Genomic DNA, 13,695 nt, shown 5'->3' on the forward strand with positions numbered 1-13,695 from the left:
CCAGTCTCTTTTGTGTGATTAGGTCCTGAGCTTGAGGCACTGAGAGGTTAAGTGTTTAATCCAGGCAACAGAGATCAGACTTAACCTGCTTACCCTTACTCTAAGGCCATCTTTTTTATCTGTCTCTCTGTGCTGCCTCTCAGCTAAGTATTTTAGATGGATTTGAGAAAAGCAAACTCTAAAGGGAAAAATTGGTAATAGTTAATATAATCAGATTTATCAGTTGACAAATATTTACTATGCTGTGTGCTAAGCATTGTATTTGAAACTGAGGATACAGAGATACAAAGGAAACATTGCCTATCCTCAAGGAGCTTAGATTCTGTTTTTGGAGACTACGTGTACACAGATAAATACATGGAAAGTAGATACAAACTAATTTGGGAGGGGAGCACTAGCACCATGTGGGGGATAGATAATGTTGAAGGTAGTGCTTGAGTTGAGTTTTGAAGGAAGTTGGTGGGTATAAATGGTGGATATGAGAAGCAAATGTCCAGTCATAGGGAACCAGCCTTTGCTGCTTTGCAAAGGCAGAGAGAAAGCAGAAGGGATATGCTACATGAGGAAAAGCATTTTGACCAGTTTGGTTGAACTATAGGTTGTGTATGTGTGACGGGAAGTAATATGTATTAACCCTGGAAAAGTAGACTGAGGCGGGTTGTGAGGGGCTTTAAGTGCCAGAGGAGTTTATATTTGATCATAAAGTTAATAGGGAGTTGCTGGACCTTACTTAGCAGAGGAATGATATGGTCAGACTTCTTCCTCTGTACTAAGGATATTTGTTAGCTGTGTGGAGGGATGGGGTTAGAGAGGGGAGAAATTGAAGGCAAGAAGACATTCTATAAGCATTAATTAAGTACTTGCAATGTGTCAGGCACTGTGTTAGTATCTGGGGATACAAATATAAAGGGTGAAACAATCATTATTTGCAAGGATCTTACATTCTGAAGGGGGAGACAACAGAATAAATATGAAGAAAACAAATACTAATTAGTTAAAAATAAGGTAGTTTGAGAGGGAGATTAGGAAAGGGTTCAGTTAGATGGTTTTAAACTGAGACTTAAAGTAATAAAAAGAATTCAATCAATCAAGCAAAAGTGAGCACGCTTTCCAGCTATGGAAAACGGCTGGTACAAAGACTGAGAGACGACTGGGAGAGTCTTGTGTGAAAAATAGAAAAGTCACTTTGGGTAGGCTGCAGAGTGCTACAGGAGAGAAATAGAGGTGAAAGCAAGGCAAGGCTGTAAAGAATTTTAAAAGTTAAACAGAATTTATATTTTAATCTAGAGCCCATAGAGAGCCTCTAGAGTTTATTGAGTAAGGGAATGTGTTATGTCATATTTTTTTAAGGTATTATAGAAGATGTTAACAGTTTTGAGAAATTGAATGTTATAAATGTACATGGGTAGAATGATCGTTTTAAATCTAACATGTTTTACACTTCTCAAATTAAACCTTTCTCAATTCTTTTACATCATCATCCACATATGAGGATGGAAAACATTTTGAAAGTACTTCTGAAATTTTCTTTCTAGAGCTCTGTTTCAGGATTGGGATGCTTACTTTTTAAAACTAAAATAAGATTAAAGAGGAAATACAGATGACTCCATTTTATTTTTAGTCCCCATTTTGGTATGGAAGGTAATACAGTTGTACCTTGCATTGTATATTTTTGTAAAACTGAAAAGTTGCCTGTAAATCATTTTAAAAATAAAATACTTTCTGACAGTTCATATTATAATTTCTTATATATATTCCCATAAGGAAAAAAAAATTTTCCTACGCTGTAATAAAAATCATGAGGAAAATAAGCCTTTTTAATGTACTTATTCAAAGAAAAATATAATTTAAGATACAATAATAATATTCTAACTTTATCTTGTATTTGACTGTTTCCAGGCTTAAAGCAATAGAATAAAGCATTTTGGAAAAATACAAAGAATCCGCATTTGGGATAATTCTAAGTATTTTCAGGGCTGCCTCACTTTCCTAAGGGGGAAAAAAACCAAAGTTGCATCTTACCAACATTTACTTAAATTTGTGGGTCTGTGATGCTTTTATTGTGGAAATCCTTCTACCAGTAATGCATCTTGCAATTTTGTTGTTGTTCATTCATATCCAACTCTTCATGACTCCACTTGGGGTTTTCTTGGCAAAGATATTGGAGTGGTTTGCCATTTCTTTCTCCAGCTCATTTTACAGATGAGGAAACTGAGGTAAACAGGATTAAGTGACTTGCCCAGGTTATACATTTAGTAAGTGTCTGAGGCCAGATTTGAACTCAAAAAGATGAGCCTTCTTGACTCCACTCTATCCACTATGCCACTTAGCTTGCCCATCTTGCAACTTCTTTATGCCTTAGTAGATAATCTTTAGAACACAGAATCATAGAATCTGAGAGGCCATTTGTTTCAATTTATTTCTAAAGAAGAATCCTTTTAACAGCATACCACCTCATTATTGATACTTTCCTGGACTTCGAAACTAAGAGGAATCCTACTACCCCTCCTACAAGAGTCCTTACAGCTTTTGTGTAGTTGTAAGTGTTAGGAAGTTTAAATTTTCTTATTTGTCATTTCTACCCATTGCATCTCATTTTGCCCTCCGGTGGCAAGTAGTGTAGGTCTAATTTCTTTTCCATATGATAGATCTTTAAATATTTGCAAACTTCACGTTCTAAGTCTCTTCTTCTCCAGGCTAAATAAATGTTCTCTGTTCCTTTAACCAAATCTCATATGATATGAGCTCAAGGCCCTTTATCACCTTTACCGTCTTCTGGACAGTGTCTTTTCTAAAATGTGGATTAAGAACTTAACAAAAGTACTCAAGATGTAATATGACAAGGTACATCATGGTTATTACTTTCTGATAGTCCTGGTAACTGTTTTTCTCTTAATGCAGCTCAGAATCATATTAGCTTTCTTGGCTGTCATATCACATCTTTAGATTAAATATTCATTTCGTTTTTGACTAAATAAAGTTAAAATATAAAGTATTTGCTTATTAATTCATTTCTTGCTACATGAGCAAATGAGCAAATACTTTATACAACGGTATACTATTTTAATGAGCGAATGGGGGAAAAATGAAGTTTTTACTATGTACTGAGCACTATGCTAAAACTCAGGGACACAGATACAGAAGCAAAAGTAGTCCCTGCCTTCTTAAGGAACATATATTCTTTGTCCCCCCACTCAATAATATTTTATTTTTTCCTCAATTACGTGTAAACATGGTTTTCAAGATTCACTTTTATAAGATTCTGATTTCCAAATTTTTCTCCCTCCTTTCCTCCTAACCTCCCTCCCCAAGACAGCAAGCAATCTGATACAGGTTACATATGTAAAATCATCGAATATATTTCCACTTTAGTCATGTTGTGAAAGAAGAATCAGAACAGAAGGGAAAAACCACAAGAAAGAAAAAGCAAAAAATAACCAAAATAAGTTAAAATAGTATGCTTTAATCTGCATTCAGACTCGATAGTTCTTTCTCTGGATGTGTATACCATGAGGAACATATATTCTTAATGGGAAGGGAGAGAGATAGTTTGTTTTGGAAATTACTGGAATAGCATGTAGCACCAGAGCGTATGTGGATTCATATGCCCCTTCCAGTAACAATGACAGAATTGGTTTAATTATGGTTCCACAACTGGGAGGAGTGGGGATGGGAGAGAGTACATAGGAGATGCCATGGGCACTGATAAGGAGATGGCTCTGGGTCGAGGTGGAGGGTAGTTGAAGACCAGCCAAAATGTAGTGGGTAGCTGAGGCAACCAGCAAATCTGGACAGTGAGGCTCCAAAACAGGAGGTGAAGAGATAAAAGAGTTAAGTACTTAAGAACATGTTTTCTGGTTCCATTGGGATGATAGCTGGTGAAGAGATTTACAGAAATTGAAGTAAAGCATAGCTAGACCTGATCTTAAATGTAGTGGGCAACTGACAGAACATCAATCAAAATTTTAATAAACGCAATATATAAAATTCAAATACAGGAAATGGATATTAGATAATTTTTTGAATTACAAAAGTTTTATTTACTTTACAAATGGGTACCTAATAATATCACAAGTTAACAGAATGCATCATTTTTTTTTTTTGCTATTCAAGTACATCTTTTGCTACTCAAGTACATCCGCTGCTTTGTTTAAACCAGCACCTAAGCTGCCCCCTCCTTGTACTATATGCTATATCTGAATCTGATGCTATCCAAATTGAGCCTATTCTTCAAGACCCAGCTTGTCTTACTTTTTTCTTGAACATTTTTTCTTTTTTTATATTTAATTTTTTCCTCCAATTACATATAAAAACAATTAACATTTTTTAAAATTTTGAGTTCCAAATTCTCTTCTCCCTCCATTCTTTCCCTCCCTCCTCATTGAGAAGGTGAGCAGTTTGCAAAACATTTCCGTATTAATCGTGTTGTGAAAGAAAACTGACAAAAAGTTTAAGAAAAAGGTATGCTTTAATCAGCATTCAGACTCCATCAGTTCTGAAGACTTTTTCAGGGTGACTTCTTTATCTTAAATCTTGTATAAGCAGGACTATATATTTAATTGTCTTTTGATGATCTTGCATTTGTTAAGTTTTGCCTTCTCAACTAGGGTATAAATCTTGAAGAAGGCAGGTAGCACTCTCACTCTTTTATTTATTTGTTTGTTTATTGTGTGCCCCTCAGCACCTAGTCCAGTGCACTAATGGGCACATAAAATGCTTGATAAATACTTGTTGGTGAAACATAACGTTATTCTGGAGATACACTTAAAATTAGAGCTGCCCCCAAATGGATTGCTTCTGTACATCTTCAAGTAAAGAAGTAGAGACAAGACCATATGTCAGGGAATGTTGAAAGGGCTTCATTTTCCACATTGTAAAATGATGAGGAGTAGGAGGGGAGCTGGATGGGTGGAGAGGTTTGACTAGATTCTCTGCCCTTTTTTATAATTAATACTTTATGAATTGGAATAAATTACCTTTAAGTCCCCTTCCAACTCTACAGTTCTTTTATTCTTTCCTGCAAAACATAATAAAAAGGCAAATACTGCATTAAAAGTGATTACCTAAAATGAATTGGGGTATTTAGTACTTTGCTTATTTCAAATAATAAAAATTTAATTTAATAAAATAATGTGCCCATGTTTTACAGTGTCCTCTGTAAAAAAAAAAAGTAGTCATCTAAAATGTTTTGTTATTTCAGTACATTGGTGTGATCACACTGTTAACACAGATTTTAATATTTCTGTGACTTTTGAGTTGTTATCATAAAAAAGTTTATTCACTTGTGACCAACTGATCTAACTAAGTTTCAATAAGGTGGTGCTCATATTACAGACATCTAATGTGTAATTAGGCCAATACTCAAAGCCTTACTAGCTGCATAATATCTTCCAGAAGTATCACTCCATTGTTGTAGTCTTTGAGGATCCATGGTCTTCTCTACTCTAGAACGAGAGATGAGAATGGTGTTTTATTGGAAAATGCCTTTCGGTAGAAAAATGATTTCACAATTTAGTCTCATTTTCAAATAATTGACACTTCTTTATAAATTTGATTATGTAGATCAAAACCAGAATTAAAACCTTCCTGTAAAATATATTTCACATTGTAATAATTAAGGAAAATACCTGTATCCAGTCTGTTGTCATGGTCTGTTGATTTAATCTTTGCAACATACCTCGATTTTTTTTGTACATAATAGTATTTTTTCACAATTATATGTAAATATAGTTTGCAGCATTCATTTCTGTAAGATTTTCAGTTCCCTATTTTTCTCCCTCCCTCCTTCTCCTCCCCCTTTCCCAAGACAGCAAGCAATCTGATGTAGGTTATACATGTACAATCAGCAAAGTATATAAATTACTGCTGCTGTCTTCTCTGCCACCTCACGCTGGATTATTGCAATAGCCTACTGGTGGGTGTGCCTACATCAGGTCTTTCTCCAACTTCAGTCCATCCTCCATTCGTAAATTAGCCGCCTCCTACTTTTCCAGTCTTCTCACTCTCCAACATCTGCTCTTGAATCCAGTTATGGGCTGTTCCTCAGATAAAACACTCCATCTCTTGGCTCAGTTATTGTGCTTTTAATTTTTTGTTGAGGTCATTGTGTGTTGTTGTCCTGGTACTTTATTTCACATTGCTTCATTTCAGATGTCTTGCTTTATTCTCCCCTCCTTTTTTTTTTTTACCAAATGCATTGTTTTTTACAAAACAGTAATATTTCATTATACTTGCATACTGCGACTTTTTCAGATATATCCACAAAAAGCCATGCAAGAATACGTTAATCTTAACTTGTATCATCTTCCTTATCATCTATGCCGAATTCTCCCGGCTTCTTTCAGGAATCAGCTAAAATTTCACCTTCTACAATAAACATTTCCTTATCTTGTTTTTTTTTAAATACATTTTTCATATATTTGCATATTGTCTCCCCAGTTAGAATGTGAACACCTTTAAGGCAGGAACATGTTTTTTTATTTCTCTGTGTCCCCAGAACGGTGCCTGGCACATAACAAAGGCTTATTTAATAAGCACTTGTTATTGGTATTGATGATATCCTTAATGTGTCTTTCACATCCTCCATTTTGACCAAAATTCTTTTTCCTCACTTCAATGGAATGCCATTATAATTAGTTTATACTATGAATTATGTATTTTAAAAAGCATGAGTTGCTGTGATTACAAGTATTAATCAAATTCTTTTGGAACACGGAGGGAGGGAGTGTCAAATGCACTCAAAAGGAAAAGTTGGCAAAAAGGGTAGGGTCATGCTGTGTTCAGGAAGAAGAAACGCAACTAGCTTGTGTGAACATGCAAGACAACAGGAAGATGGGAAAAGAAAAATAGAAACAAAGTCAAAGACAGATTTCTCGTGTGGAATCTATATTCTCTGTTTTTGAGAAATAGAGGGAGAGAAATACACAAGAAAAGAAGTAAAAGCCATGGATGGGAGTAGACTAGAATTATGTAGTACCATAAGGACCCCCTTCCGTCTTTAGTTTTGCTGTAATTTCTTTCCAGAAGGCAGGTTGTACTGGATTCCAGTACTCTTATGTTTTCATCTTGCTATTTCTTTTGTTGTTGTTGTTTCATTTTGCAGTGTTTCCTGGAAAATCAACAGGCTTATTAATAACATCAATTTCTTTTTTTAAAATCAACATTCAATTATTTTCCCAAGTTACAGAATGAAGTGTGTGATAATCTTTTTTAGTATATTATTAATCTTTTTTCTTCCAAGACTTTGAAAGCTATAATCTTTTAAAGTCAGACATTTCATATGTTACATTATAATAAAGCATGGTTTCTAAAATGCAGGTTTCTAGTGCTTTTATATTTTTTTTTAAATTTTATTTTCTCTTCTGTTAATGGCTTCTGGAAAAATGAAAAATAAACATTTTTTGGAGAAAAGGAAATGTTGTGATTTTTTTTTTGGTGGAGGGGGTGGGGTGTTGCTTGTAAAGACTAGCAATAGTCAGAATAGGGTACCTGGTAAAGCCTTCTTATAATCTGTTACTTTTTAATGTATTTTTTCATGCATTTGTGATCTATTTCTTACCCTGTTCCTATTCAACAGCAACCAAAACTAAAGAAAAAGAAAAGCTTCATCGTAAACATTTATAGACTAGCAAATAAATTCCCACATTGTCTATACCTGAAAATCTCTACATCTCTGCATTTTCAGTCTATCACCTCTCTGGTAAGAGGAGAATAGTATGTCTCATCTTTAGTCTTCTGGACTCATGGTTTATCGTTGCATTTGTCAGAGTTGCTTTTCTCTGTAATGTTCTTGTTATATAAAATGTTTGTTTAGTATCAGTTCTATAAAGGTCTTCCCGTTTCCTCTGAAATTTACCCTTTCATCACTTCTCATTTTTACAATAATATTCCATTACATTCATGTGCCATAATTTGTTTAGTCAGTACCCAATAGGAAGATACCCTTCTTAGTTCAGTTTTGGGCTACTATAAAAAGAGCTACCATAAGTATTTTTGTATATAAAAGTCCTTTTCCTCTTTTCTTTGGGGTATACTAAGCCTAGTAGTGGTTTACTTTAGTAGATTATCTACTTATGATACTCTAATTCTTGTGTGAAAAAGGGTACCCTTTGGGTCTTTGAAAACAACTACAACTTGTAGATGAAAAGAGTAAGAGCAACATTCCTTTGACCCCTTTTTTTCTGGATAAAGTTAGGGTTTCTTAAGACTCTAAGGAGTTTGAAGCAATAAAGACCCTCCCCTCCACAAGCAAACTTCGAGTGTATTAGATGGGATTAGTCTGACTACACTATTTTTTTTTGGCTGATCTTTCTGTAATGACTCTTAGTTTTTTTTTTCTGTGCTTCTTGTTTATAGTTTCTTAATTGTATACCTGGTATGAAATCAACCTGGGCATGTATGTCTTTTGATATGTTATTATTGTATTTTCCTTGCTAAAATTTTATTTAAAACTTTTACATCAGTGTTCATTAGGAATATTGGTCTATGTGTAGCTGTCTTTCTCTGTTACACATACACCATTATCTGGTTTGACTTCCTGGTTTAGATATCAAGACCATATTTTTATCAGGAAAGGAATTTAGTAGGATCCTTTTTTTCCCCCAGTTCTTTCAAACAGCTTTTGTAACTTTAAAATGTATTGTTCTTTAAATGTTCAGTAGAATTAGCTTGTAAATCCATCTGGTTCTGGGTTTGTTTTTTTGCTTCGGGAGCCCATTTATGGCTTTTTGATTTCTTTGTCTGAGATTGAGTTGCTTAAACCTTCTATTTCTTATTATGTTAATCTAATATTTTATATTTTTTTTAAATATTCATGTCATCAAAATGATTTACCCAACCTCAGAGTTAGAAGAGACAAGAAATTATGAAGTCTAACCAGTGCCCTAAACAAGAAGCTCCTATTAATATAATATACCAGGCAAGTGATCATCCAATCATTGCCTGAAGATCCCTGGTGACCTCCTAATTTCCAAAGCAGCTTGTTATACTTTTGGATTACTTTTAATTATAAGGAAGTTTTTCCTTAAACCCTAAATTTTCTCCTTTGTAACTTCTGTGAAATGTTATGAGTTCCTCCTTCTGGGACCAAGTAGTGCAAGTCTAATCTTCATTCCAGGATGGCCCTTTGAATACTCAATGACAGTTGTCATACCTTCTAAATCTTTTCTTCTTCAATATAAACATAATTCCTCATTTAATATAAACTCAAGTTCCTTTTACCTTTGTGGTCATCCTCCCTTGGACAAAACTTATCAACGTCTTTACTAAAACATGGTGCTGAGAATTGAGTATTGTAGTTCAGTGATGGTAGAGTATAGTAGGACTGTTATCTCCCTAGTCCTGGAAACTGTATATTCATCTAATTATACTATCCTCTGGCTTATCTATTTCCATTTTCCTCCAATAATTTCATGATTTTATCAAATACTTTTATTAAACTTTAAAAAGTTCTTTGCCTCTGAAAGATCAAGTAGTTATCTATGGCTTACAACTTTTTGCCTGAAACTTCTAGAAAATTTGTAAATAAAATCAGTTGCTCTTATGTTCTTACTCTTCATTGGTTACTTCAATATCTTCCTTAGTATTTCTGCTTAGTACATACTCAAAGGCATTATCTTCTAATCTCTCTATCAGTAACAATTTTGTTGATTTTAAATAGCAGGTTTCAATTGCTTTATCACATTTCCTTTGTACCATGTACAGTTATTTCTGAAGATCCTGTTTATTTTGACATGTAACTACAGATTGCCATTTATAATATTTTGCAGGGTTCAACAAATAGCCTTGATTTTACATAGTAAATGTATTTCAAATTATTTCAATTTTCCTATTGAAAGCTCTTGTAAAAACCCAAATGTTCCATTGGGAAAAATACCTGTTAAATAAATCTGTTAAATGTTTAAAACTTTTGGTAAGGAAAGGGTTAATGTTTGCCTTCATGCCAAGGTAGCATAGAATACATTATGACTGACATTAAAAATGTTTCCAGTGATGCTGCTTCTCTTTGAGTTTCCCATTTCTATACAGTTACTCTGTTACTCATGCTTAAAATTTTAATGTCATCTTTGTCTCCTCCTAGTCCTTCACCCCCTTCATCCAGTCAGTTTCCTATTATTGCTATAATCATAATACATTTATTCTTTTTTCAGTCATGATGTATTTGAAAGAATCACTAGACTCTGGGTTCATGTTCTAGACTTCAACTATCCTTCCTACCAACAAGTCAGTTACTTTCTTTTAAGAGTCATCTTCAGTCACCTGATTTCCGTCCTCTAGAATCTCTACTATTTAATCCATCTTTCACAGTGGCTCCTAGATTAATCATCCTAATGCTTGTATCAGATCATGTCATGGCACTGCTCCAAAATAATTTTTAGGCATCATTGAGACAAAGAATAACAGTTTGGTAACTTTTCTTGCATAATTCAAAATTGTTTCCTAGGTTTATTAGACTTTTCAAATTCACTTAACTCTGTTTACCTCAGTTTGTAAAAGGAGCTAGAGAAGGAAACAGCAAACCACTCTAGCATCTTTGCCAAATGGGGTCACGAAGAGTCAAGACATAAAAACAACTAAACAAAACATCTTTTGTCAACTTTGTTGATTCACTGGGTATGAGTTCAAACCTCAGGACTGTTTTATTTTGCATTTTTCTTGTGATTAGTCATTTAGGGCATTTTTTTGCACATACTTTTTTTTCTTTTAAATATGGTTCGTAGCCATTGACAATTTATGTATTAAATAATGGCCCTTGGTCATATTTTGTTGTTGTCATTTTTCAGTGTTCATATATATTTATGTTCATTTCTTTTTTATCTTGGATGTAACACTTTTATTAGACATTCTTTTCATTTGAGTTATGTTGATTTTGTTTGTACAAAACTTTTATCATTTACTATAATAAGAGTGTGTCTTTTTTAATCTACTTTTTTAGATATTGAATTCTGCCTCTCACCATAGATCTAAAAGATGTGTCCTTCCATTTTCTTCTATATATGACATGGCCTTTATGTTTAAGTTGTTTATTCATTTGGAGTTTATTATCACATGCATACATGTTACATTCAGCCAAAATACTTGACGATTAATATTTAAGTTTATATGAAACAACATATTCAAGATTATAAATTTGAAATTAGGAAAAATAATTTATTTAAATAGGGCTCTTATGTATTTTAAAGTACTTGCAATTTTGGTTAATTTCAAAAAACAGTAGAAACTGACATAAAATGGTTATTTTTTTACCATTTTGTTGTTATAAATGTAGGCTCTCATTAAAATAAATAATGTTCCTGGTTTTTTTTGTTTTTTTTTTTTTTAATTTTTGAACACTGCTTCTCTTGCTGTAATTTGGTGACCCTGAAGCAGAGTTTGGAGTAAAAAGAAGAAACGATGGGGGAAAGAATACCTATTTCTATAATACTATAGAACATATGGGTTAAAGTGTCTTTTCTTGTGGTCTAAAAGCTTCATATTAAGATGTAAACCAAACTCAGCTATGTTTGCTCCTATATGCAATTGTTGGATCTTCTAAAGACCTTTCCATGGCAAATGCTAATTTTACATAAGCAAAGTTCATGGAGGTTAGGTATGTTTAGGAACAGAAGCATTAAACTGGTTTCAGAGAAATAAAAGGAAATATGACAATAATATACATGAGTCATGTGGCCCTACTAGGGCAAGGATAGAAATAAGGTATAAGAGAGAATTCAGCCTAGTGTGGTATTCTTTATAAAGTATTTGTTTGGTGGCCCAAAATTTAACTGAGAATCATAGTCTAGATGCTTTAGAAAATGTATTGATCTTTCCCTAAGTCAAGAATTGCCAGTAGTTCTGTTTATTATAAGAGATATTGATATACTTAATTCCATAATTCAATATATGTACGTTCTTTGTGTTTTACTGCAGCAAAAAAGTGAATAGGTCATGGCACGCTTAACAAAGAGACGACAAGCGGATACAAAAGCTATCCAGCATCTTTGGGCAGCTATTGAGATCATTCGAAACCAGAAGCAAATTGCTAACATTGACCGCATTACAAAGTAAGTAGCATTGCATAGTAAACATTTTAAATGGATTTTTAAACTGTAACAATCTCTTTGTGAACTCGGTAGAAAAAGATTTTTAAAATAAATCAGTATTTACAAACTTCATTTTTATAACATAAGGATATTACATAGAAAATAATTATGATAGATCCAAAACAAAGGCTTCTTCCCCGGTCACTCTTAAGCAAAGAGGTTACCTCTTAGTTTACAGTCACCGGCTTGACCCTTTTTCCATCCATCTCTGTTTATGGAGAAGATTATCACCAATAGACAGATCCATTTTTTTCTTTTCTTTTCTTTTTTTTTTGGTGCTTAATAAATGTTTATTGAATTGAACATACTGGTCGCAGTGGAAGTAAGTCCCCTCGCCTCTCTCCTCAGTTTTCTCCTCTGTAAAATGGCATTGGACTGGATGGCCTCAGAGGCCCCATCTAGCTCTGAATCTCTGACCCTACAATTCTGTGCTGGTCACTCCCCCAGCCCCGTCTTCTTGGACTCTTTCTACTGCAGATGTTGTTGGTTTCTCTGCAGATGTGACCTCCATGTAGGTGCTAGGTAAGGCTCTTTCCAGAGCAGTCCATTCCAACAGTGCCTGCTTTGCCTCCTTGCCCCATAATTGGCGCCTGGTCCCGGGACCTCTGGAGAAGAATGAGCATGGCCGAGGGGCAAAGTGGGGTTGGAATTGTCTCTGAGCTCCAGCTGAACCAGAGGGGCAAGGATTAGAGAAAGCTGCTAATGACCAGATCCATTTTTTTTTTTCAAGGAAAGTTCTATACATTTGAAAATATCAGAAAATGTAAAAGGGTGAAAGAGCTCTTTGTTGGGAGCAAGATGAGTTCTCACCTCAAACTAAGAGAGAAGTCCCAGTCTCACTCAAGGTGAAAACCTTACATCTCTAGTTAACAAACATTTATTAAACACAAACTATGTGCCAGACATTGTGCTAAGTTCCTAGGATACCAAGAAAGGGAAAAACCATCCTTCCTCTCAAGGAGCTCATAGTCTAGTGAGGAGGATACTCAACGGTCTGGATCCATTCATCTCTCCAAGAAATGTGTCTTTTCTCAAAAAGCTCTCCCATCAACTCCACCTGTCATACCGGCACATTGTGTTGCCATCAGCGATCCCTTCCACCAAATATATCTCCTGCATGTACACCAGCAGACAAAATAGCTGAGGAGGAGAAACTCAGTTTATACTTCATTATCGTAAAATTGTAGAATTTAAGAATGAGAAAGGAACCTAGTAATAAGCACCTGAGATAAGTTGGCTTTGAAATAAATGTGTGTTGCAGCTCAGTTTTTATATAGGTAGGTAGTTATGGCTTTTTAATATGAACTAGCTCAAAGTAGTGAAAGCAAACAGCAGTGCCCCTGTAGACACACTGAAGCACAATACCAGACTTTGTGGCATAGCTGTAGACTGTCTGGAGATCATCTCTTTTAGATTATCAAACTAATGTGCCATGCTTGATTGGTTTTATCAGAAATAGAATAGATAGTAAAGGCATTGGACAGTGTGTAAAGTGAGTAGATAATAATCAAAATGCCAGTGGGTCCTGTAAGCTGTGGAAAAACCAAGGGATAGTCTTCAAATCAGATCAACCCAAAAAAATTTGTTGAGTGCCTGCTGTGATCAGAGAGCATTG

The 13,695-nt window shown here is 34.5% G+C and overlaps 1 protein-coding gene across 3 annotated transcripts in view; it reads left to right on the plus strand.

The window, feature by feature from the left end:
* The window catches only part of ZMYND11 (zinc finger MYND-type containing 11), a 129,962-nt gene that overhangs the window by 41,616 nt on the left and 74,651 nt on the right, over positions 1–13,695 (plus strand). For 2 of the 3 annotated variants that reach the window (XR_003567208.1, XM_027840917.1), the window contains exon 2: positions 11,908–12,041. Coding sequence is in view for 1 of the 3 variants with exons in the window: in XM_027840917.1 (XP_027696718.1) it covers positions 11,926–12,041 (116 nt within the window). In the remaining 2 variants the exon portion in view is untranslated. Of the gene's footprint in view, positions 1–11,907; positions 12,042–13,695 lie in introns of those variants that run through there. The other variant, XM_027840918.1, reaches the window with a different exon arrangement.

This window comes from Vombatus ursinus, unplaced genomic scaffold (assembly GCF_900497805.2).
Source record: "Vombatus ursinus unplaced genomic scaffold, bare-nosed wombat genome assembly UNPS02014852.1, whole genome shotgun sequence".
Lineage (NCBI taxonomy): Eukaryota > Metazoa > Chordata > Mammalia > Diprotodontia > Vombatidae > Vombatus > Vombatus ursinus.